The sequence below is a fragment of the Thermobia domestica genome, chromosome 16 (genome assembly GCF_964235325.1).
Source record: "Thermobia domestica chromosome 16, izTheDome1.hap1.1, whole genome shotgun sequence".
Classification (NCBI taxonomy): domain Eukaryota; kingdom Metazoa; phylum Arthropoda; class Insecta; order Zygentoma; family Lepismatidae; genus Thermobia; species Thermobia domestica.
The window spans coordinates 30,895,773-30,923,399 of record NC_137469.1 but is presented as its reverse complement, the minus strand read 5'-3'; the positions used below and the strand labels follow the sequence as shown (position 1 = coordinate 30,923,399).

Below are 27,627 nucleotides of genomic sequence, written 5' to 3'. Positions count from 1 at the left end.
AAAATATAATTGACATGATGCAAAAGAGAAAATGATAGAAAATTATCTTTCCGATCTCAGTCCGTAAGTAGGTGAAGCGGGAATGAATGGTAAAATCTCAAATGAGAACCTCACCTTTATTTGAAATAGATATGGTTTGTCTGAAACGTTTGTGTGTACAAATGACTGGTACTATAATGAATGAAAATAAAGTGAAATAAGGTGAATAAAAATAAGGTGAAATTCAAGTTTAACTACATTTTACCCGCCTCTTCTCCCCTGATAATTTAACGCATTGCGTGCAAGATTTTTGGGACATATCTGCATCAGTATGTACCGTTTCGTTACTAAGGATCACAACTGAAATTACCGTTGAAAGTTATTCGGAATGTAGCTGTGGACATCTCAGTGAAACTTATCACATTCAAGAATTTAGAAGGAAAAGAAGCGAACCAATATCAAGCATAGGAGTGTTGAACAAAACCAACGTTCGTAAACATTGTTCTAAAATTGCATTGTTCGACTTATTTGTTTCGCATTTTAGTTGATTCAGTTTTACATCAAACCATTGCCCGCAATCAAAATGGAAGGTACCATTTAACAAGAATTTTACATACTTTATCCCATTACAGAGACATTTATCTCTTATAAAAACACATTTCAAATAACTTTGTTTCGTAGATACAATTTGCAAAAACTAAGGCTCTCATTTGCAATTTCATCGATCCTTCCCACTTCACTCACGTACGGAGTGAGGTTGGAGCGATAATTTTCTAGGAGTTAGATTTCTTCCTTTCCATTATGGCACTTTCACTCTAATAATCTTTTCGACTGTTGCAACATTCCCGAGCTATAGAATGATAAATACCCTCTGTGATTTTCTATTCGAATATTTGTTGTGGTGTTTTCATATTAGCGATACTGGACGTTTTACCTGATGCAGATACCATGTCTTGGTGGTCATTTTGAAAACGGTGACCCATATGAACAATCTTTTGCAACAGCACTCTTTATTTTCAAAGATATGTCGAACGAGGTATCACTCACCCCATGTTTCCATTTACAACTTTGAAGTTGCGCCCTGGGCCCCTGGGCTCCGCGACAATATCAATCGATGTGCCACATGACATTTTCTATTTGAGTTTTTGCTCGATTCATTTATGTTCAACCGTTTTCATATTAGTGGCACTGCACATTTTACTGTATCTGATATAGACAACATATCTTGGCGGCCATTTTGAATACAGTGCTCGATATGAAAGATCTTTTACCACAACGCTTTTTAGTTTTTTCAAGATCTATCGAACGAGGTACCACTCACCTCTTGCTTCAGGGGCCGCGGTGGCTCAGTGGTAGAGCGTTCACCTCTGGTGCTTGGGGTCCCGGGTTCGATCCCAGCCCCCGCCAAGTGAACTTTGTGGTGGACAAACACCGTGTGCGTGGGTTTTCTCGGGGCTCTCCCGTTTCCTCCCACTTTCTTCATTCCACCATTTCATTCATCACTCAAAATCACCGTCTCCTTTAGCCTAACCGGCATAACCGTGGGACGTTAAACTCAAACATTTCATTTCATTTCACCTCTTGCTTCCATTTAAAATTAAAGTTGGGTCACGGGAACCCGTGCAGGGCCGACCTGGGTGGCAACGCGACCAATTTTGGGAGGGGTTTGAGCCCGATAACCACCCCCTAAATACGCCACTGTACATGAGTCAACCGTTCTCATATTATCTAACACAGCAACGAAATAAATTTTGAGTGAAGGTAATTTAAGTATCTATCAATATCAATATTCGAGACGAAACCGAGACTGACCTAAATCTCGTCTCGGTCTCGTCTCGAGTTATAGAGGCCTGTCTCGGTCTCGTCTCGGTATTTAAAAGTCCGTCTCGGTCTCGTCTCGGTATATAAAACTCCGTCTCGGTCCCGGTACCATCCCTACCTCCTACTTTCTTCATTCCACAATTTCATCCATTTCTCATCATCATCATCTCTCTTAGCCTCGGTGCATAATCGTGGCGGTAAAACTAGATACTACATCATTTCGAAACATATTAGTAGTGTTCTTTTTCTATAACTAAACAGAAATGTAGTATTGAACATCGATAATTCCGTACACCATAGGTGCCGAGTACAAGGGTATGGCCTTGGCTCCAAGGATCAAGCATCCGTTAGAAATTTTTAATGTGTGCTCAAAAAATTAATATCGTATTAACATTTTCATGACTGACAAAAAACTTGTGTATGTGACCACAAATTCGATTTCATGGGCGGGTGCTTATACGTTGAATATTTTTTATTAATATAACTTTTAGCCTCCTCAGGCATATGACACACGAGGATTGAGCAATATAACATTATAAAACATCATATTATTAATAATCTGTATTCACAAGTGAATGATTTTGTACTGTTATTTCAAATAAGTTGGAGTTTGATGCTTTTGTACAGTAGGTCAAAAATATTTGTATAAATTGAGATTAGACAAAAGACATGGACAGTTGAATCATTTACAGTTTTTACTCAAATTATATTAAAATATTAAGAGGTTTGATTATAATCGTTATTATTTTAATTTTTCTCTCATTTTTCTGGTCAATATTGCTAACATATCATCATAACTATTCTGCCATTATTGGCAGGTCACTTGTTGCAACTCAGAAACTTCGATATACGGTGGTCCACAGCTAGTCTCTTCGTCTTGACTTAGCAATTTTCCGTTTTAATGCCTTCCTTTAACTACAGTCTCCTTTACCCCTCCCTCTCTTTCTTTCCACCATATCATCTAGCATGTCTCTCATAATAAAGTTCCTCCTCAGCCAATGTCCCAAGCAGTTCCTTTTCCTCCTCTTAATTACATCTAAAATTCTTCTTTTCTCCCCTACTGCTACTATTTCTAACACCTTCTCATTCATTTTCCATTCAACCCAGCTAATTCTCTTCTTTTATCGAAAGCCCTATGATTGAAACTGGAACACACGCATGGAAGGCATCAGCGCTAGCAAATTAGCTCTGAAGAAGTACACCATCCTATAATTCTAAGTCAAGAATAAGGTCAAAAATAAAAAGCAGAAACGACAGACTTTACAATAATAATATTTTTACAATTTTAATTTCACCCATTTATTTCGAGACTTTCGAGACGAGACCGAGACGAGACCGAGACCGAGATCGAGACAAGCATTTGTTGACCGAGATTGCGATTTTTGATTCGAGACGAGACCGAGACAGCTATTTTTAAACCGAGACGAGACCGAGACTGTACAAAGTCTCGTCTCGTCTCGATACCATCCCTAATTGTGTGCAGGTTTACAATTTGGTGCATGATTATCTCTCTTAGGGACCTACATGTATACCAAGTTTCATCGAAATCTGACACCATGAGGTTTTGGGCTTGGTTGATTTCACATGGAATGCAGAGATGGAATGGGTCAGTGGGTCGTAGGTCAACCCACCGTGACCCACTGTGACCCACCACCCACCATGACCCACTGTGACCTACCACCCACAGTGACCCACCACCCACCGTGACCCACTGCGACCTACCACCCACTACGACCCTCCGACTCAGTATGATCTACCGACCCTCTCTGCTCACTGCATTGTAGAGAGTATCTTCTGAAGACCCGTTTTAAATTTATCACCGTTTTACTTTCTAGACCTTCATTTCCCTTTTCCACTTGTTTCTGTCTACTTACCTGAGGTGAGTATATCTAACCAAGTGAAAAAAAAAAAAAAACTTCAGGCACTCTTGGATATTGATATTTTTAATAGTAGTAATAGCAATAGGACTTACACTACAACTTGGCTTTCGAGACCTGTGGGTTTTTAGAGCTAACTACTGAAAAAAAATACATTTTTGAATCACTGTAATATATAAATTATTTATAAAAAATTGAATTTAACTATGTGTGCCTGATCATCACGGTCAAATTGCAAAGTCAAATGAAATTACTTTTGGTATATAGTTACGCCTTAATCCAAATTGGGATGTTATATTGCTTTTATTATAATGCATAATATCCTAAGGAGGTAGTGAGGATCCGAATTTTTGCGAAAAAAAAAATGAGTATCTCGCAAGCCGTTAAACTTACGGAGCTGAAATTCAGTGTATTAACTGTTTTTTGAAAATAAACAGAATGTGTCCTATCATTTTTAAAATTCTCCTTTATGTGGGGGGTGGGGCACTTTCTATATATGGAAAATTGGTAGTGAGTTGGTTTGTAAAAATGCTCGAAAACGATCGATGTTATTTAAGAAAAAGAAAATCAGAAACCAAAAATACAGTACTTGGCTCCATATATCCATTGCTTTCTGTTATAATAATTGCTGAAGCTTATGTTTATTATATGGAGCGTTCACAGCACAGGGCAATCAACCCATAAAGTTGTGGGAAAAATAGGCATAAAATTTGTACTGTAAGCTTAACTACACGGAAATTTGAAGTTTGGATTGTACGCATAATTGTATGGAAAATTTTACACTTTTTTCCCCTTTACGTTAGTCTATTTACTTTGATTTGGAACTTTGAAATTTCATCCTTTTTCCACTGAAAAGTATTGATAATTCAACAAGGAAATAATTATACTATGATACTTTAATTGAAATTCGTTGTAATTTGGCACATGGCAAACAGCAGTGTGGTAATTGAAGTTGAAGAAGGAGGGAAATTCCCATTCACCTCTGAATACTTTCCAGAAGCCTCGTTCGCTTTCGCTTTCTAGACGGGGAAGGGAACTTGGTAATGGTATCAAACCTTCATGTGTAATTACAAAAATTAAATTTATAAACAAATAAGAAATCATCAGTTTATCAGGCTTTAATTGATAATTTATTCACAAGATTCCCTATCAAAGGCGTGGTAGATGAAGTTTCTGTTCTACATGGGTCGACATTGCCAACTGACATGGTCGATATGGAAAAGATGTTGTATGGTGATAGAGAGATGATACTTCTTGCTGAGTATTTCAAAACTGGCCAAGAAAAATCGTTATCAGATTTAAGTCTAACAAGTAGATTGTCGATGAGAAGTTGCAGAAATCGGGTAGAAGTATTACCAATTTCCACGACAGAGTAAGAACGAGGATTTCCCCTTATGAATTTACAGATGATTGATATTAGAAATAGATTAAGTGCTCAAACATTCTCTAACTTGTTGTTCATCAATGTTAATAGCCCACCGCTAGACAAACTCAAAGTACACGAGCTAGTTATTTCTTGGCTGAAGGATGGACATCATTCCACTGCGGATGATTTACCGCCAAAAAGTTACCAACAGGAAATAAATCCGATTTCAGATTTGTTTTAAGGTGGAAAATTACGAGTTACGGAAAATGTATACTTGTATTACTAATGGCTTATTTGTGTTATTCAACTTTGTACCTAATTTTTAGTAAGTCTCTTCTTTGCTTTACGTAAACTACTTTGAATAAATATTCAAAATAATTGTAATTATGCATATTTGTAACTTAAATTTAACATGGTGTTTTAGTGATTACACAAATTACAATTATGAGCATACTTTATGGAGATGCTCTCACATAGGGTACCCGAGCACCTTTATACACTATGAAAAACTGATTTTTCAAGTCTTTTGTGAGAAAAATACTGTGAACTGAGAAACCATAACCTTTTCCATATTGTACAGGGATATTTTCCTGCAAATAGAAGTTTCTTTTGGAATGCGTTCAGAAATTAACACTTGCAAGAATACTCTTTTAGTATATTTTAGGCACACACTAATTTCCACCCACCTCGAACTATTTCAATTTCCTCACTAGCAAACACTTTACCATTTTATATCGTAAAGGTCAGACCCACCGTTATTATAACAGAGTGGTGCTTGAGCGATTGACTAGAAATTCAAACTCCGATTAGTGACAATTTCACAGTCTTGTTTTATTACAAGTGTAAACTCTTTAGTCAGTTCAGAAGAGGCCGTGGATCGTGTTCAAAGTTGTTGACAATGGGTTTTGGTGAGTTAGAGTAGGTCAAAGTGGATGAGAGTGGGTCGCCGTGGGTGGTGGGTCACGGTGGATGGTGGGTCATGGTGGTAGTGGGTCAGAGTGGGTCACGGTGGGTCGTGGGTCATGGTGGGTCAGTGGGTCGTGGGTCAAGTTTTCATTGACCCACGCCAACTCTGAAATGACGGAACGGAAGCACTTTAAATTTTGCTTATGCTCGTTTCTTGATATTCCACACTTTCTGCCAAATTTGGTCAAGAAAGTAGATTTCGACATTGATAGGTTTACTTGTAAGAGAAGAAAAGTACGAAATTTATCAAGTGCTACAGAACCTTCTTGGTGAAAGTTACTTGTGAACCTGGGGCCCCGCACCATCTAAGGCCAGCCCTGCGCACATGCCACGGAAAATACACATAAAGCTCTCCGCTAAGCTGAACTCCACTTAAAAATATAGTGAATAACTTATGGACAAGAAGAATATATTAAATGTAGAAAAGAGTACAAAATACCATCATATGAAATAATAATACTTTTCAAGACCCTTTCGTAGAGCCTTGTATATAAATTTAAGTGCCCAACGTCATAAACTGAGCACCCAAATCTCTGTCTATAAAAAAAAGATTTGCAAAGGGTTGTTAGTTTATTTAATAGTGTTTGCAGATAGACCTGGTTAAACGGTTATTAGCTTACTTATTAGCATTTTGTAGATACTAGCCGGCTAAACGGTTATTAGTTTATTTAATAGTATTTTGTACATACTGCCTGGCTCAACGGCTATTAGTTTATTTAATAACATTTTGTAGATACTACCTGGCTCAAGGGTTATTATTTATTTAATAGCGTTTGTAGATACTACCTGGCTTACTTTGTACATTTTTTATATTCTTCTTCGTTCTTAAGTTATCACTATAGAATCATAAGCACTATATCAAATACACTGAATTAACAAACAGAACCACGTATACGATTAACAATCTTAATTATCTGTTTTCACTTAAAGAAACTCGTGATTTTTCATTGATTTGATAGTAACACTTGAGTGACTATTTTCGATAATAATTAGTCTATTTGAGTGGTTAATTTATGTTCACATACGTAGGCATTTCCAGACCCTGATTAAAGCAAGTAATGTCAGGTACAATAAGTTTCTCTTTCATTCAAATGTTGTCGCTGTTTTTCGAACGCGATTGCAGTGAGTCTATTAATTTTGAGTGTAACTTCTGTATAGGCATTGTACGCAGCATATGAATTAATCGCCAATAGAATAGAAAAAGTAAATAATGCTCGTATTTATAACTCATTATACAGTGGAACCTGGATAATTCGAACTTCCGTAATTCGAAAACTTCTTTATTTCGAATTTTTCTCTTGGTCCCTAGAATTTTATATACAAATCATGGTTAATTCGAATTATAATCTGGATAATTGGAAGTTTTTGCCGTATAAATCTAAAAGGAGGTCAAGTCATCGGATCGGATTTTCCAAGAAACGGATGAAGATACGTACTGTAGCACGCTTTCCGCCCCGCCCACATTCTACTCAGCTTAAAGGTCATCGCACCCACCCCGGCCGAGGCAGCGAAGCACATCACGCAACTCAGACGGTTTTTGGAAAGCAAAAATGAAGTAAGTGATGAACTATTCCGTTCCTTGAATTTGTTAGATTCGTTTGTAATGACCGAGAAACTAAATTCTAGGAAACAAGCAAAGATCTCAGCATTTTTTGAAAAATGTTGATTTTTTTTTGAGTCTCATGACAGTTATTTGTCTATTAATACAGTAATATTTTTTTCTGTTTTTATGATTTTTTCAATGTTCATGCATAATACAGTGCTAGTGTATGTACGTACGTATTACAGTACAATATTTTACTTCATATTGTATTAACCTATGTTTTTTCTAGTTTTACAATGAGTGTATGGTACTTAAAATACTTATTATTAGCTCCAATAATGGTCTTTATGTTAAAACCTGAAGTTTGCTTGTTTATTTCAACCATTTACAAAAACTTTTCTAATTCGGATTTTTGTACAATTCAAATTTTTCTACTGGTCCCTTAAGGTTCGAATTATCTAAGTTCCACTGTACTTTTTTTCTTTATTAAGAAAAGCATTATGTATCGCATTTCCAAGGTTATATTTTGCTAATCCTAACTGGGTTGCTCCCTTAGCTAATTCCTACAACACTTGCTGATTATGCGCTACACTCTCGGCCTTGAGAAGATAAATTTATGTATAACGGAAGACCAGTTTGATAAGAAATAGAAGCTATTCCTCTCTCAGCACCTCCAAATATCTGCCTAGACTCCTATTACTCCTAAAAATAATTTATTTTTCATGTGACAGAGGTAGCACAGGAAAAATTCTATAATTACTGTACCAGTACTATCTTTTGATATAGCGGAGACATATTACATATTACTAGTCAACACACTATAGTGTTGAATACAAGCATTGAAATTGTAAAGATTGTTTCCAAACCAATCGATGGCTAATAACTGTAGTTAAGTTTAAAAAAAAAAAAAAAACTTTTAAGCATGTTATTTATTTATTTATTTTTCCTTTGGGAAAGCATAATACGCAAGGAGTTTGATCACAACCACAAGTTTGCCTAGGGAGAGAAGGATAATTTTTCAAATACATACATTCTACTTATAGGCTCGTGAAACACGAGCACTTCGAAAGGATAGCATAAGTATGAACCAGAAATATGTTATTCTTAAACAGAAAGTAGAGTCAAATATTGATATTAGAAGAATACAACAAAATGGCGCAAGGAACTTTATATCTAGTGTGAGAACAAATTGACAATATTTCATCAATTTTTTAATTTTTTTTTTGGGTTATGGATTACAAACTTTGTTGGTGCGAATTCCTTTTTATTAATATATTTTTAAAGGTTATACCTATTCACGCATACCTAAGCAAATCGAAACTGAAAACCTCATGTGCCTCCTTGTGACCAAAGTGCCCCTAAATTAGAATAATTATTGAAGAAGCATTCATTTCCTCCAAACAGGTCCTTTATCTGTGATGAAAGTAGCGTTAGTGTGATCCATTCCAACTCTTTGAAATTATTGTGGCGGAAGGGGGACTGAAGAAACAGATCAGTAAGCTCACAACAGGACGTGAGGAATATTACAGTGATGCTTTGTACAAATACTGCAGGAGACCAGATCATTCCATCTCTCTTTATGTTTCCTAGAATCCGTACGGATTCGCTGTTTACGGAAGATACATTAGGCAGAAGCATATTCGATGTTCAACGGAGTGGTTGGATTTAAGAGTCAGAGTTTTTGAAATGGTTAAAATCATTTGCTGAAAAAGTTAATCCATCTGAACAAAGTCCGATTCTTCTAATTTTAGATGACCATAGCACGCACAAAGATCTTCAGGTCATTCTGTATGCAAAACCACATCATATTTTCATGTTGAGCTTTCCTCCTCACAGTACTCATAACCTTCGACTATTGGACAGAACAATTATGAAACTGTTTAAACTGGCATTGAATTCAGCATGTGGTGTATGATGGGCAAATATGAAAAATTAGGTTTTAAATTACGTAATTGACAAAGATATCTGTAGTTTGGTTGCAAGTGCCTTCTCCAAAAATTTGTAGGATGGATTTGATACAATCCGGATGTGTGTGTGTACTGGATATACCCCTTTAATAAAGACATTTTCAAATAAATAGGTTTCCTCTCTGCATCAAGCAAAAATATTATCAGAAAGGCCAGAATTGATAATTGATTGTCAACCAAATGCGTCGAATGTGAACCCTTTGGCAACTTCTACAATGTTTTAGGACTTCAATCCACTGAATCCAACTGTTTCTTCAACGTCACAAGCCTTTCAAAATGCCATAGAACAGATTTTCCCTGTAGCCACTAATACGCAGAGAAAGATTGCTACAAAAAAAAAAAAGGATAAGAAGAAAGTGAAAATTTGACATCAGCGCCTTATAAGAAACGTCTCGAAAAGGAAGAAGGAAAAAGAAGAGGAGTAAAACATCCTGGGAAGAATACAACACAGATCTTCCTTACAAGAAAAGTTCAATTCCGAAATGACATGACATAAAAGAACAAAGATGAAGAAAACTAATATGAGGATGAAGAAACCAAATCAAAGGAGACAACATGCCTTATCTGTGGGGAGATATTAGAAGAAGACTGGATACAATGTTGTATATGTAGTGGTTGGGTTCACATTGCATGTGCTCATAGGGATACTGTGGCGTATTTTGTATGTGAACATTGTAAGCCATGACTAAGAATGTATTCCTTACTAACTAAACTTGGTAAGTTTATTCTATTTACTAAGCCTACTGTTACGCGGAGAATTGTGTGTCCGGTACTGGGAACAGTGTTTCGGTTATCATCATAAAAGTCACTTTTGGAAATTCATAAATAACTCAGGAAACAAAGTAGTCTTGGATTTCATTTTAGAGTATGCTACTATTAACTCTACCCTTTACGTACATTGTAAGTTTTTTTATTATCATTATTTGCTGAGAGAATTGTGAGAAATAATGAAAAATACTTCGGTGTCCGGCACTTGGACAATCTGCCCTATAATTTTAACGATGAATATTAGCGTCAAATGCATAGTTTTCAGGGTTGCTGAGATAAGTAGTAATATTCCCGACCGCGTTGAAGTTCACTTTAATCCCTATCGTCACAGGGGATTGGTGGGAGGGGGCATAAAAATATGTTAAAAATGATCGATATAAAAGGGGTCGTCCACATATTACGTAACGCGGCACAGGGGTAGAAGAGGTTCGGTCTTGCGTTACGAAGTATATCACGAGGGAGGAGGGAGTTAACGTCTTCGTTACGTAACGTGTTTTTTCTGTAATCTTTATTTTTATTCTCATATTTATATGCAATCTTTTAAACAAATAATTTTATTTAGTTCTTTTCATTTCTATAAATAATTATATTCTTTTGGAAAATTGAGAAAATACTGCCTGTATAAATTGAATCTTGCAGAAGGGATTTGAAAACGCTACTTGACACCAGCATGACTGGTGACGAAAACTTCGTGTATTACAATACAATAAAGCTCTGTTCTGTGGCTATCGTCGCAATGCATTTACGGTACACGCTTTTCTGGAGTTAGTTGTTAGCGATTGTAACTACCGCTTGAAAATGCTCTCGCGTTCCCACTCGTATCGCTGTTTCTGAGAATAGCTTTAAAACTTTTGATTTGAATCATTACCCACTCTATTCTTCCAAGGGATTTCGCATGTGAAACAGAAGAAACTCTTTTTCGTGAAATAATATTTTTCGCAACATAACGATCCAAGTAAAATAAGATATTAAAACCGAATTCGTCGGATATTCATCTTATACTGAATTTTTTTAATCTTTAGATTTAATTTTTCCAAGAGAAATCGAGTTTATTCGCATTTTGGCACCGATTTAGGACAAGAATTAGAAAAGGGGGAAACTGAAGTCCAAAGAAGATGGCCGAAAGCTTGTTCACAAATGAGATGTCCCTGCTCCTTCACATGTAAAGCCACGTTGAATCTGTGATCTACGGGGAAGAGAACTTCTTTGTATCGTCGACACGGGGAAACTTCAAATAGAGGAAGCATCCTGGATTCCAGAAAAAAGAGGTCAATATCAATTCTCTAGATCCTGTTTCACCTGCGTCTTCCTGCAGCATTTCCTCCTTGCCAATCATCGGTGGCCTAAGAGGTTGGGTGCGATCTCCTTGGGAAAACGACAGTATGGAATTTCGTAGAATTAAGACTGGTTAATCGGGTTAAATTATTATTACGGTACTATGATTTTCTAATACTTTGATTTGTTGGGGAAAAACACTGTAAATATATTCAAAATACAAGCATTTTGTAATGAAAAGTTCTGCCATTATTTTTTTTTTTTTTTTGTGATCACCCCCAAAATAAGCAAAATTGGTGAAAAAACAAAAATAAAAAAACTTTACGTAACAAAAGGGAAGTGGTTCTGCCTTGCATTACGACGTGTGACAAGGAAGAAGGGGGTAAAATAGGTCAAAAACAGCGTTACGTAATATGTGAACGGTCCCTAATGCCTAAATTGCCTATTACGTGTGCTATCTGTCTACAACACGTTTTTGAATGCTCCAATGTCTTCATTAGTTCTCGAGATATGTACCTTCGAAGCAATGTATACAGAATAAAGTAGTCTTTTCATCGATTTCTCGATCGATTACTTGTCATGGCCAATACTATCATTCCTCAAAATATGGCACTTTCCTGGTGGGACACTCTATATATATATATGGAGAGAGAGAACCGGTTGTTAAAAGATTAGAATAGCACCACTGCTCATAAACACTCAATGTTATCATGGCAAATTTCACACTGCACATTTTAGATTATAACATCCTATTTTGTACTTTCTCAATTGTACAAAAATTCCTTTCTCCAAATTTAAATTTATAATATTATTTACAAGGATCACCTAAACTGTATCAATTTTACTTACACAGCACCTTAACGATATATATTTTGAAACACTAGTTTCTTCCCCTGAAATAGGCAAAAAATTCACATGTAATACTCCGTATCTTTGGTCATATCCCTTCCGTTTTCGGTGTCAGCTATTAATTCTTCCACTACCTAGGCATTTTTTTTTTTTTTTTTTTTTTTGTAACGCGGACTACCAAGGGAGCGGGGTACTTTGTGTCCACCAACTTAAAATTGTTCAATTTGCACCACCGTAAGGTACGGTATACGCTTTAGCTAAAAATGTTGAGCAATAACATATATATTCACAAAAGATATACTGTATATGTAATTTTGTAAAAAGTACCCCCCCCCCTTTGGTAGTCCGAGGGTTAATGGTACGATTTCGTCAAAGGCAAAAGCCTGAGCACATTTAATAATAATATTTCGTTTTTCACTGTAAAACTAATAGACTAGTGAACATTGAATATTGGAACGAAATGATAAATCCAGAGAATAAGGATGTCGATTGGAGCTATTTTTGAGAAGATAAATCCGCATTTAAAATTATTATTAAAAATTTACATCATCTTCACTATCTTTTACTGTCTACAGATGAAAGGACGAACGGAAGGACCAGGTCGTTCCGCAAAACTGGATTTGGATTGATTTAACGCTACTTTTCGGTATTGAGGCTATATAAGACAGTATCGATTGTTTAAAATGGAAGGCGAACCACTATTCGTTTTGTGAGGTTGCTCATACTTATGGACAGGGCCGCCCACAGGGGGGATGTATGGCGCAAGTTGCGCCATTGAGAAAAATTTTGGGGGGGATTTTACTCTACTTTCGAACTAGCAATTTTACTGTCGGAATAGCATTAAAACACGATTTTGAGAAGCTAATTTTCAAAAATTTTCCGGAGTGAACCCCCGTACCCCCTGCTTCGATACTCGATGAATGAAGTACCGCGCAAGTAGCCGTATGAAAGGAAAGGTTGGTTCGTTTTAAGAGAGAAGGGCCGCCCACAGGAGGGATGAATGGCGCAAGTTGTGCCATCGAGAAAAAAATTGGGGGGAATAAAAAAATTGAGGAAGAATTTTACTCTAATGTCGAATAAGTAATTTTTCTGTCGTCAGAATAACATTGGAACACGATGCGATTTTTTTTAATCTCGAGAATGAATCCCCCGACCCCCTGCTTAGAAACTCTATGAATGAAGTACCGCGCAAGTTGCTATATGAAAGGATGGGCTGGTCGGTTTATCGCTTTGTGTAGGTAATTTACCCATTTTCTGCTGGGAGCATTTATTTATTTCTTATTTATACCATGTACGACACTTAATAAGTAATGCTGTTCAATTGCTACATGATGTATAATAAATGAATTAATGATAATATTTTGTATAGTTTTCTGTTTGTGCGATTACATTTTCCAGGGCCTGCGGGAAACTGAAAACCAGCTCAAAAGTGGCATCACTGTGTACAATAGAGACTTTCCGCGAGAGGTCGCTCCAGTAGTATTCTATATATTCAGCTCCATATATTGTACAGAGTGAAGCCAGCTAGGCAGTTGTTCGTTTTACGCAGATCCTGGAAAATGTAATCACACATTCACACACATAGTACACTACCAAGACTACTAATAAAAGTAATGCCATTTTTATAATTACTACTGCCCCTACTACTACTACAAGCATTCTATAATACTACTACAGGAAATAAAAACAACAACAAAAATAACAATTACTAGTACTATAAAAACTACTGCTACACTAGGCAATTGTTTTTAGAGGATTTGAGTTTTGAGGAGGGAAGAGATTACTAGTTTTGGGGGGGAGTGCGCCATCAGCTTTGGGGGGGATGGGCACCCCTGCTTATGGATACCATAGTTTGGAAGTACAGGGTGATTCTTTCGGTATTAAACCCAAGAAAATGCGAATATCTCGAAGACTATTCATTAGATTTTGAGCATGCAAATATAACTACTTACCTTGTTCCGTAAGAAGCATGTACAGTTAATGACAGAAGTTCTTTTCGTTTTGTGAAACTTATTTCGTAAATAATTCCAGATTGGAAGGATAATTTGGGTAGTTTTCAGTAAATTTTAAAAAATGCAATTTTCTGTACGTTCCAGCCTTACGATCGTTATTCTCAAAATAAATTTTACCAAACGGAAAGAACGTTTTGTTGCTGGCTGTACATACATGAGGAGATTCTAATTATGTTCAGCATCACTCTCCAGGTTGACACCTGTATGGGAATAGAGATGCAAAAAAGCCGCCTTTTTTGAATCGATGGTTTTTTGCACATAAAAAGCCGGCTTTTTTTTAAAGAAAAAACGAGAATTTTGGAAATTTTGGCTTTTTTCATTTTCATGATTTTTCTGTTTAAATACCTTTCTTATAGTATACTCTAAAGTTAAATAAGATTCCATGACCTAAATGCCATATTTCGCTCTGGAATTCACCATCATGATGGCTGGAGCATGGGTTATGAATTAAAGTGAACATAAAGTACGTAGTATTTGAGGACAATTGTAGAAGCTATTTATCCTAGTTGTAAGCCTTTCTAAAATCAATAAACAATTGATGTACTGAGTAATATATTCTCATTTCTTTTCGAGTATTTGTCGAATGGTAAATATCTGGTCGATTTCGACTAAATCCACACTGATAATCTCCAATAATTTCATCTGTATGGGGTCAATCTAATTAATAGAATATTAAGAGAAATGCCTCGATAATTATTACAATCAGTTTTGTTGTCTTTCTTGTGAATTGGAACAGTGATTAATTCTTCCACTCTTTTTAAATGTATTCCATAGTTTTTCTTTTCTATTAAAAAAAAATGTTTCCTAACGATATGTTGAATTTTCTTGTTAAAAATTCAGAAACCTTCAGGACTAGGTAAACCGTGATGGTGGTTATATATTTTACAACCTAGGAAACCATACGCTCAGATGAACCGTCTATTATGTATATGATCCATGAACAGAAAATTCGATACTTTCCCTATTCTGAACAAGCTTAAGGAACAGTCAGTGCATTACAGAATTTGGAGCTTTACCGATTTTGCAGATCCGAAGCACATGATAGGTGGCAACAGATTATTACGTATGTGATCAATCAGTGAAAAATTTGTTCGAAATGTTCATACAATGTATATGAAAAGTTAAAACTTAACTGAAAAATTTCAAGAATGTACAGAACCACCCGAAACGAACCTCTTGATGTGTAGATTTCTCTCATATTTTTCTTTATTTTGCTTCAAAAAGAGGGTGTATAATACTTTTAAGTAAAAATACTACATACAATTTCGCTAGTTATTTGTGTATCATTTTTTTAAAGTACTTATTGTATAAAAGAGGTTAAAATATTATTACATATATTGGTTAATCCTTTGGAATTCATAATGTAAATATGTTAAGAATTAAAAAAAAAAAAAAAATTCTGAAACTCATGGCTCATTTTCGAGGTTTCATATTATTATCTGCACCAAACATTAATTAAATGAGTTTTTTGTTGTAGAGAAGCGAAACAAAGTCTGCTTTATCAGTTTAAAGCAAAATTTTCAAAAAGGCCCAAAATTTCCCAAGCAAAAAAGCGAAGCAGAAAAAAACGAGCTTTTTCCGAGCCCTTGCATCTCTATATGGCAATCAGAACATTTCCTGTTGTCTCTAACTTCTTCACCAACTTTGCAATTATCTGTTTTGCTAGTGCCTTCCTACCTTCGTATTTCCTCGAAAATGACAGCTAACACTGTTTAAAGGAGTCTGTCAATCAGTATTTAAAAACGATAAATACACACGCATCTGTTATGTACACCATTCTCCTTTACCACCACGCAACACTATGGCAGAGCAATGTACACACGGGAGTACCTGACATAGGATCAAATATCAGTCAACATCCAAAGGACAGCAGGAATATCCCTCCTCCCCTCTTCTTAATGCCCCACCCATATTTCTCTGACACTAATGTTATCACTATATGTTCTTAAGTTTCTTAATTATTTGCATTTTCCTGAGTTTAATTGTATAATAAGGAAGTGGATTGTAGCCTAACTAAGGAAGCAATTATTTTATGTTTGTATACATTAGCTGTATATCCATTGGTAGCCACTGTGTAATATTTCATTTTTCTATTGTTTCAGGTGAGGGGTTTATAAGACGTTGTCAGCGGAAGTGACATGGAGGAAATCGAGTATCGAGCTGTTATTAGGTACCTGCATAAAAAAAGGCTTAACAGCACAGGAAATTCATATGGACATGACAGACACACTAGGAGACTTCACGTCCTCGTATTCCATGATAAAAAGTGGGTAGCTGAATTTAAGCGTAGGAAGAACAGCATTGAAGATGACTCCAGCAGTGGACTTCAAGGTCGACCATTACAGAAAATGTCAATAAAATTTGTGACCTGATTTGGAATGACCACAGACTCAAAATCTGAGAGAGAGCTGAGATTGTGGGTATTTCCTGTAAGCGAGCACAAAACATTATCGTAAACGAATTAGGGTTTTCTAAGGTGACCACGAGATGGGTAACCAAGTTGCTTCAGTTGAACACAAACGTAATCGACTTCCCCTTTCACGTGATTGTTTGGAACTGTTTGAAAGTGATTCGGAGTTTCTAGGCAGATTTGTGATTATGGATCACACATGGGTACACCATCATACCGAAATCAAAACAACAATCGAAGCAATGGAAACGACCTGGATCTCCTATCCCAAAGAAAGTCAAAACAAATTTTGTCAGTAAACAAGCTTATGCCATCAATTTTTTGGGATGCTAGCAGCATTATCCAGATTGATTTCTTGGAAAAGGAAGACCGTCAAATCTGAATACTACTGTGCCCTTCTGCGACGTTTGCGTGAGGAAATCAGAATTAAAAGGCCAGGAATGCTGCAAAGAAAGGTGTGGTTTCACCAGGACAATGCGCGCGTTCACACGACCCTTGCATCCATGGCAGAAATTCATTCTTGAGAGTTCGAAATGTTGCCGTCCCGCCCTATTCGCCTGATCTGGCCCCTCGGACTTTCACTTGTTTAGAAACGTGAAAAACTTTTTTTTTATGGGGGAGGGGTCAGCGATTTTCTTCGGATGTAGAGGTAAAAAATGCAATCATTTTTTAAAAGTGGTATAGGAGCGTTAACCGGAGAGATGGCGTAAACATATCTCGGTACAGGGAGTTACGTGGAAAAATAGAACATAACTAATCAAAATATTTTCTAATTTTGTAAGTCAAGCCACGAATTTCCCAAACCACCCCAATCAATAAATTTGATTACGAGCCACAACTAAAGGAAAACTACGAACAGGAAGAAAGAAAAATGCAAATAAACTGTTGAATTGTTTTTTCTTCTTTTTTTTTAGTGTACAAATATTTTTCTTTTAATACATAAACATTGATTGACACGACTTTTGATGGAATATTACAACACGCTTCGAGTTATTTAACAACAGGTGCAGGCATTAACATAATTTTTTTTTGGTTGCTTTGCATATTTTTTTTCATTTTTTTACTTTTTGTTTTCATTTACATTACAACAGTAATGAATAAATTCTGCCAGTAACAATGATTATTGTTACTAGGTGAGAAGTAAAACTGATACTATTAAAGGTACATGTATGTTAACACCATGGTACAGATAATTATACACACTCACTACCTGATTCAGTCAGCAAAATAACCTTTGTCTATACACAGACAAAGTTAAAAATATATATATAACATGCACTGGACACTGATTCTAGTTTTCATATAAGACAATCGCATTTACTAAATTTAAATTTTATTTTTCTCTTTCTCTGCTGATAAATTCATATAATTATCGAATAAGAAATAGTTCTGAAAAGAGTTAATTATAGTTCATAAACACTGCACGTACACTTACCAGATGTATTCCTACACAATAAAATTCTTTTTCAATTCATAATTACTGTATGTATATATATATATTTATTTTTTCTTTCTCAAATTGCCAACAAAAGAATGTATAAAGACACAATTCACATTAAATCTAACAGCATCTAAGATTGCACCACCCTGAAATATATGTATATATGGTACTTCTTGCGTTTTAAAACTTGTTCCATGTGTCGAAAAAAAAAAAAAAAAAAATCATATAATCGTTATCTATGCTGTGCAGTTCAAATCATAAATGATCCGTCCATACTTTCCACGTGATACAAACTTTTGACTTAAATATAAATAAATAAAAAAAAAAATAAAATAAGGTAACAATCATTCTGAAAAAAAAAAAAAAAAGTTCACTGCACGATTGTTTATTTCAGTAAACTTGTATCAACATTACAACAAGACTGTACAGAAACTATACAGCAAAAAAGAAAGAAGAAAAAAAAGAGTGACAGCCCGGGTACCCGTCACGTTTGGCACTGATATCTTCCCCTTTGAGAACACATACATTTTCATGATCCTTGGTTACACAGCTAACAATGGCACTACAGAATCCGCTCGCAGACTGGAAGTTAACCTTCCCTTTGGTACTTCATACAAGCTTCATGCTTTTCGTGCCCACTCATCATTGACGCTTTCGACCATCTTCCCGCACCGCCTTTCCTTTCTGTACGTGATTTGGTATTGTGACTCACTTCAAAATCCACATACACACCATAAATATATCAACAGAAAACACATACAACTCTTGATTATATTATGGTCTCTAGTTTCATTCAGAACTCGTTGGAGTATGTGGTTCTGTTCCTTCGCTAGATGCCGCAGGTGCTGCGGTGACCTGTAAGCATAAAAAAGTGTTCAAATTAAAGGACGGAAGTTACGAAACTTGCGCGCGCGCGTGTGTGTGTGTGTGTGTGTGTAAATAAAATATGAATTTGTACAGTCAGCTCTAAAAGTGAATACCTGCATTCAGCAGTGTAACAATTTTATTTTTCGGGTAAAAGATGACCTAAAAGGTTCCAAGACAATTCAACTACAAAAGGCTAAAATGCCAATATATGACAAATTATTGCCTTTATTTATTTTGAATCTAGATTTTAATTGCATAACTTATAGTTTTATTTATCTATTAAGATCAAATTGTCTGAGGTTGAAATCATTAACAAGAATGGGTAAAATTAGTCCTAATCTTAAAATTTAATTCAAGATAAAATTCATAACAATTCTCATATTTTCATAAAACAGGTGTGTGGTACAGAACTTAAAAACAATCAAGAATATACAATTATAAAGAAAGCCATAAATTATTGACAAAATGAGAAATTATTCAATCTTTTCTGATATTTTTTTTATAAGCCAGAAAAATGTGGGCGCAGTTTATGATATCCTAATTGTCAGGCATTCAAACTTTTATAGTGTATGAAAGGACCTGAAAACAATAATAAGTTGATTTTTTTTTTTAAAAAAATGGTACGAGGTGTGTTCGAAAAGTAAGCACCGTTTTGAAAAGAAATACTAAAACAAGTCTGTTCAAGCCAAATTTATTTTTACATGAAGAAGTACACAAACTATTTTGCGACATACCTAGGAAGTTTCCACCAATGTTCAAACATTGGTTATAACGGATGATAGACTTGTCTAGATCTTCCTCAAAGAAACATCCCGCCAGTGAAGACATCCCTAACTCCACAGTTTTTTTTTTTTTTTTTTTCGTCAACATTTTCAAAGCGTTTATTTCCGAGTTCGAGCTTCAGGTGCACGAACAAGTGGCACTCAGACGGCACCAAGTCGGAATTGTACGGCAGGTGGTCAAACTGCTCCCAATCGAACTGCCGTATTAACGTTTGGGTGGCACCAGCAGTATGAAGGCCCGCATTACCGTGGAACAACACAACTCCTTTAAACTCCATTTGCTTTAGACTGCACGCCGAAGTTTTCTCAGTGACGAAACGGTGCATACTTACCGGGTATTGGCGAGATGTTTCATTGAGGAAGGTTTGGATAAATTGGACGCCCGCTCTGACAAACGTTTGAACATTGGTGGAAACTATGTCGAAAAATAGTTTAAGGTGTGCTCTTTCATGTGAAAATGAGTTTGGCTTGTCTAAACATGTTATTTATTTATTTATTTTCGTCAAAACAGTATTTACTTTCCGGATAAACCTCGTACCGCTTAGTATCCTGTAGGTTAAAGGATACTTATGATTAAGGAAAATGAATGGTTATGAAAGGAACTAATGGAGTGACAATGTTGGAGGAAAAGGAAGAAAGAGTAATTCAAAGAAAACCTATAGACACGATGCAGGCCACAACAAACACATGACCTAGGATCGAACAGGACTACTTGCACCGCAGATAAGCTCTACCAATAAACCACAGTCAGTGCCTCCAGGTTGATTTCGAAGATTTTGAAAGAATGAAATGGTCACTTTCCAAAGCTTGTTAGTGTTCGTTATTATTATTATTTACAAAATAATAGGTGGTGAGAGCAATCCTTTTAAAAAGTTCCTATTGCTTAGGATGGAAATATGTCAGAGGAGGGGGTGTTTCACAAAGCTATATTTCCTATACAGGTTGTTTCAAAACAACACCGACAACGTTTGGGAGGGATTTTTGACATCAAGATAACACGAAGAGTATAGATTAACCTAGGTACATAAATGCTTCCTTTCGGAGTTATAGGCTACTGAAAACATGAAAAAAATAACTTTAAAGGTCCAATATTATGGAACCTACTGTAGTCGGATCAAGACTTCATTTAGGAACTATCCAAAAATACATGTTTCAGAATCCTGCAGTACTTCTGCAACATTTTTTATAGAGGTAGTAGATGAGTAATTCAAATTATATGCCCGGAGCCAAATTCTCTAAAAAAAAAAAAATTGTTACATGAGCACCCTAGGATTCTGAAACATGTACTTTTGGATAGCGCACATATTAGTTCCTAAGTGAAGTCTTGACCCGACTACGGTAGGTCCATAGTTTCGGAGCTATGGACTTTTAAAGTTTATTTTTACATGTTTTCGGCAGATTATAATTCCGAAAACAAGCATTTGTGCACCCAAGTTGATCTATACTTTTTGTCTTATCTTAGTGTGAGGAATCGCCTCCCAAACATTATCGGTGGTTTTGAAACACCCTGTATATGTATTTTGAATTTGAAAAACTATTTTTTAAATTTAAATCAATTTGAACACTGGACCAACATGTGCATTTAAAAGACAATACGATAAATAATTTATAACACCTGCTAATTGTTCCCACATGTTTAGATTTTGCCACTCGCCTTCGCAGCTGCTAGAATTTCGTTTAAATGAACGAGGTGCAGTTCGTGGTCTCCGTAATTACTTTTAGGAAAATGAAGTTCCGGACATACTATTTCCTCTAAGGCATATTTTGGCCACAATTGCAATATTTTCACCGAATGTGAAAGAGGGTTCCTCTGAGGGAATTTAGAATAATTTCATTTAGGTCATCTCGGTTTGTACGCACAAATTTTGTATTGATGTTCATCTGGATGGCAAGACCACCTCTCAAACAGTTTAACTCGAGCAAATATGTGGACTTATCGCAGCTTCGATGTAGCAGTGAAGTGTTTCGATATTAGCCTGTATTTACATTTATAATTATCTCACCAGTGTCTGTTATTCAAAGGTTTCATTATATTAGGATAAGGTGAGGTTTGCAGTGATTTTAGGTTGTAAGAAGAAAATTTATAGAAATTTTCTTACAAATCTTACAGAGAACTGTGTCAAAGTCACAAAAGAATATGACTCTTTTTAATAGCTTCTATCTATCATGGCATGTACAAGGCGCATGTCAAATAAAAAAGTGCCGATATTTAAAAAAAAAAAAATTATAAAAGAAATTATTGTAATTGATATACAAGTACTATTCTTCGACGCAGTCACCATGAACCTCCAGACATTTCTCGTAGTGTGGCATACGCTTCCGTATATCCTATGTGTAAATATCCACGGTCTGAGAGTGCAGCCAGTCCAGAACTTATGTCTTGTGCACTTCACTGTCGTTGAAACGCTTCGACGAAAGCCACTTTTCAGGTGAAGAAGAAGAAATTGCTGGCGCAACGTCGGGGCTGTTAGGAGGATGATTGAATAGTTTTAATAGAAATCTTTGAATTATCTCAACAGTACGATCAGCTATGTAAGAGCGGGCGTTGTGATGGATCAGAATAATTCCACACAGTAGAATTCTTCACAGTCGATTTTGAACGGCATTATTCAGTGTTTGGCAATACACATTTGCTGTAATGGTTCGTTCTGGTTTCAAGAATTCCACAAGAATCGCATTCTTCTGGACCCAAAACACAGTTGTTATGATTTTGCGAACTGGCAGTATTTGTTTGAATTTCTTGACTTTAGGAGAACCACAGTGCTGCAACTGCATTGACTGCAGTTTCGACTCCTCAGTGGCAGCATTCGGGTTTCACTCCCATCCTCTCCGCAGAGGGCCAAAAAATCACATGCAGCTGTCATTCTTTGCTCTTAGTGAGCATCTGTCAGCATTATTGACACCCACTTTGCACACAGTTTGTGATAAAGTAGCTTGTTAGCCACAATTAGGCACACTGTTTTCTCAGATACTTCTTTGGCGAGCTCAGTTATTGTAAGCCAGCGACTGAAACGCGTCAGACCAGATCGTCCATCTGAACATTAGGCCTTCCGCTACGCTCATCGTCATGAACATTTGAAAGCTTTTTCACAAACTATCTGCACCATTGCTTTCCCTTTCCTTCATTCCTTCGGTCCGTAAATGGCAAAATGTCAGCTGCATTTTGTTCTTTGGCGTTCCGAAATCGTATAACGGATCTCACTTCACATTTAGCGGGATTTTGTATAACGGCAGTAATTTCACCTTACTGCCACTCGCAGTACCCAACTCTATTCGTACGATTTTATCTCTGATGCAAGCACAGAATATCAGGGCATGCTGAATTTCAATATTGCCAATCCTGTGTAAGAAAATTACCAGCCCTTTTCTTTGACATGTGCCTCGTATTAGCAAAATAATATTACCTCTAAAACTGAGTATAAGAGTTATAGAATTTCGAAGAATTTTTTTCCTGTCTTGCAAATCACAAGGGTTCTTTTTCGTACAAAGAATACTGTCTGTTTCTTAAGAAATTATAATAAGAAATGCACTTTTTCCGAAATGTGAATATGTTAAAAATATTTACTTTTAAGAAGAAAGTCCTGTATATGAATTATCATATTGCTATTTTAAACTTCTTTCCATTTTAGTTAGAACTACTACGTACTTCATATTCCTTCTTTATGTACTCAATGCTGTTTTTCTTCCACGAGTGATTCCTCTCGGTCCGTGATGTAAGGACAGCTGCATGTTCCAAACCCTGATCAACGAACGAGCTTTACTACGTTAAAATACAATGTAATAATACAATGATGTGCAAAACTGACGGATCACTCAACTTTTCGCCTGTAATTCTCACATGTGCGGCTTGAACGTACGAGAAAGTTCTTTAAAGAAAAAATCGCGGAACATCGAACAGAACAACGCATTCAACAACTGATATCCGATCATATAAAGGACGTTATTACAAAGTGGTTGCACATAGTGCGCCTACCAAAATACGTGACATAACAAATGGAACAAGTGATTCTACATTTTTTGCTGGTACAGGCATATAACTTTTCGATGGACCAGTGACCACGTAAACCAAAAACCGATGTTGACTATCTGCTGCTACACATCTCAAGGGCTTGAAACAATCAATCAAAACAGGTTCTACCTACCCCAAATGGAACAATGTGCGCAAATGTATTGCGGCACCCCACTGGAAAATCTTCAAACGCTAAAAACAACACTGACCGCTGAATGTACGACATTACTACAAAAACAGTTAACGAAACTCGCTTCACATGTGGAGAAAGGGATAAAAAATGTGTGGCACCCCTTCCGATAATAATATCTATTATTCTACCTTTGCTAGTGATCCAACCGTTCATGGCTAATACTGTGACATCATTCTTAAATAAAGTTACTTTGTAATTTGTGGAACTGTTGTTGGATGATGCATCTTTCTTTACCACACCGTATCAGAAAGCAGCTTTCAGTGAGAATTACAAATGAAAACTTAACTGATCTTTAACTTTTGCACATCAGTGTATATATTTATAAATAAAACATTTATTTTTAATTTTGGTAGACTTATTTAACTAACATTTTTTTAAAAAATAAATTACTTAATAGAAAATACCTTGAAAGGTAATACATTTCTTCCCTTAATAACATTTTGATTGACAAAATAAAGTGTAATATGAGCTTTCGAACAAAATCCATCAGTACATATGTTGTCGAATTAACGTTTGGTTAAGTTGGATAACGAAACTTTTTCGTAATTAAATTCCATTCTAAGGCTTTTCAGATCTTAACGGTCTTCAAATGTGACAATATAATGCCAACAAAGAAAGAATTTTATGCAAATCAGTAAAACTCACTTGTAGCACTTGAGCTTCCTGGCCAACTGCAACTACCGAATGCGCCGTTCCCACGGTGACTGGCGTAATCGTTATTGTATCGACACCATCAGAGCTACTCTGAGGTTCTACCTTTGGTACCTGTACAACTGGGGTCACGACCTGGAAATAAATAATTATTTTTAAAAACACTTAAAAAAAAAAAAAAAAAAAAAAACTGTTTCTCGAATTTATTTATTAACATAACATAAAATATAGGAAAGAACTGTAAGCACACTAGGGCCTCTATTTAAAGATACCACTCAACCGTTTGTCTATGGTGAGACAGAAAAATGCTGGATAAACCTCAGTATAGTAACCTACATAGGATACAAGTAAAAGTCTCCCAATCTTACTTTGTAACCCCTCTTTGTGGGTATTATTGCCCGCGAAAGATTTGTACGAGTACGCTTTTGGAATATATTCCTAATGTTCTTAGCTTGGAATTGGGTTTTCTTGCTTTTTGATACTGAGTACCACACATGGCATAACGATTTATTGCATAGTTTCAAGGTATTACATTTTCCCCCTGATTATGTTGAACAGGAATGAAACAGACTTGGAGGGCCATTTACATCACTTGCTTCACCTGGGAAGGAAAAACGGATTCGTCAGTTGCCCTTCCAATAAATGGAAAAGCGGCTTTGAAACGGCATGTAGGACGGGAGAGCAGGTATAAAACGGAATACGAGAGGGTTTCCTTACCTCTTTGGCCGGGAATTCTTAAAGGAATAGGGAAAATGGGTGGTGGTTTTGCCACAAAATTTTTATTAGAGTCTGGGGCAGGTTTTAAAAGCTTATGTTCGGCTTGCAGAAGTTATTAGAGGATAGGGCGTCTTTCGCAAGGATTTGCGTGGCCTAATGCTCTTGCGACAAGTACTGCATAGGCAAGAAAGAAAAAAAAACTAGGATTGAGCGGCGCATGGGGGTACAGGGTGAAGTGAACAGGGCCAAGGTCCTACACTCGTGCTCGGGCAGCATGGATGGGAGTGATTTTGAGTCTTTCTTCGCCTGAGCAGGGGGCCGGAGCTGAACCTGGATGATGGGAGCCTTGATCGTTGGTGGAACGTGAAAGTGCATTTTAGTTTTTCAAGTGTAAGGGTGTTCTAACAGGCAAATACTAGGGGCGATACGCATCGCATTGATTTTCATAAACACGAAGAAGCTCGGAGTTTGGAAGGAAGTTTTCTCGAATTAAGAAAAGGGAACTTGAATTGATGCAATCACTATGGGACGAAATGCAAAACGGGGCAGAAGCGGGAGTGCCAGGGTTCAAATCAACTGGCGCAAGACTTTTATTGTGGGGAGTGTGTGCTAAAGTATGGATGTTGTTTATAGGAATATTGATTCAATTGTCATTTTAACGATCTGAGTGCACAACGGATGAGTGTTGCTTGTTCTACAACTTTGCAAGCTGTGGAAAGAATTTGGTCAGAGAGCAGCGACGGGACATAAAGAGGTGAATGATAAAGTTAGGGTCGCAGGTTTGTTTATATTTAAGTTCAGAGGTGGTGGATGGAATTCACACAAGTGTGAAATTGAGTGGTCGGTGCCGGTTTTCCTAGTTGTCGGTTTGAGGGGACACACTAATGTAAATATGGATGGATTCCAGCTTGTGACACGCTAGAGCTTGGCAGTGGTTCCGGCGAAAATGAAAAGTATTATGTGGGATGGTAACTTAAACGCAGATGGTTGTTCGGGGTGTACAAGGTTAAAATCTTGAATTTTAAACTACGTACCCAAGAGTACAGTATAGTAACTATCTCGAAAGAAGAACCTGGTCTCCGTAATATTTCTCACGCTTGTATAGCAGATCAAAGCCTACTATCAACCCAAGTTTGATTCACATCGGATGAGTTCGGATGAACCGTACTATATATAGTGTCACTGGTTATTCAGGGAAAAAATCAATGAAAAACAGTAACAGAAATTCCTGACTTCGAAAGGAGAACATTGAACTGTTATCTATGTCATATTAAAAATAAAAATAAATAAATAAATAAAACATGAAATGAACTGCCAAATATAGCCACTGGACTGGTTGGAATTCAAATTGTGATCTCCCACATCCCAGGTGAATGGTCTACCATAATTACGACTGCCGTTCTGTTTCTCTGGGCCTTTGTTCCTCATACCTCTAATGTCTTAAGTCTGCTAGCAATTTGTAGATGAAATCTAACAACGTTCAATATTTCGGCTCTCGAAGTGTTGACAAGCTGCACAATCAATTACATAAAACGGTATGTAATAACAACTTACGATTTTAAAATATACATACACAGAAAAAAAAAAATCCTTGTCTCAAAGATTAAGCTATGCATGTCTCAGTGCAAGCCAAAACAAGGTAAAACCGCAAATCCCTCATTAAATCAGTTATGGTTCCTTAGATCGTACCTATCCCACTTGGATAACTGTGGTAATTCTAGAGCTAATACATGCAACTGGAATCCCGCACGAAAAAAGAATGGAACATGATATACTTTTACCCTATTGTTAACCGTGTAGTTGTGGTAATAACTTATCACTAAATAAGCATTAACTAGGCATAATCTTAATGATAATGGATGAACCATATCAAACAAACAAATAGGTCTTCAAAAATATTTTTCTTCCTTTTACACGTTAAAACACATACGCGTAGATCAAAATATTATTACCACAACTATTTGACATGTGAATTGTGTTTACCTTATCCTTCTCACATAAGACAAACTGAACTGACAATATACGTTATGTTGCTACGTCTCTAACATTCATAAAACAGGTAGTCACGCAATTCGCCTTCGAAAGGCTTTGTGCTGTCTTCTATTATCAAGTTCGCGAAATAAGATTAACGATT

The 27,627-nt window shown here is 36.3% G+C and overlaps 1 protein-coding gene across 8 annotated transcripts in view; it reads right to left on the bottom strand.

The window, feature by feature from the left end:
• Positions 1 to 17,713: 17,713 nt before the first annotated feature.
• Positions 17,714 to 27,627, bottom strand: part of ewg (DNA-binding protein Ewg) — an 81,128-nt gene continuing 71,214 nt past the window's right edge. For 7 of the 8 annotated variants that reach the window (XM_081742242.1, XM_081742241.1, XM_081742246.1 and 4 more), the window contains exons 13-15: positions 24,771 to 24,911; positions 23,570 to 23,662; positions 17,714 to 19,129 (exon numbers count right to left, since the gene is read on the bottom strand). In XM_081742242.1, coding sequence (XP_081598368.1) covers positions 19,064 to 19,129; positions 23,570 to 23,662; positions 24,771 to 24,911 — 300 coding nt within the window. In that variant the 3' untranslated portion in view covers positions 17,714 to 19,063. The remainder of the gene's footprint in view (positions 19,130 to 23,569; positions 23,663 to 24,770; positions 24,912 to 27,627) is intronic. The other variant, XM_081742248.1, reaches the window with a different exon arrangement.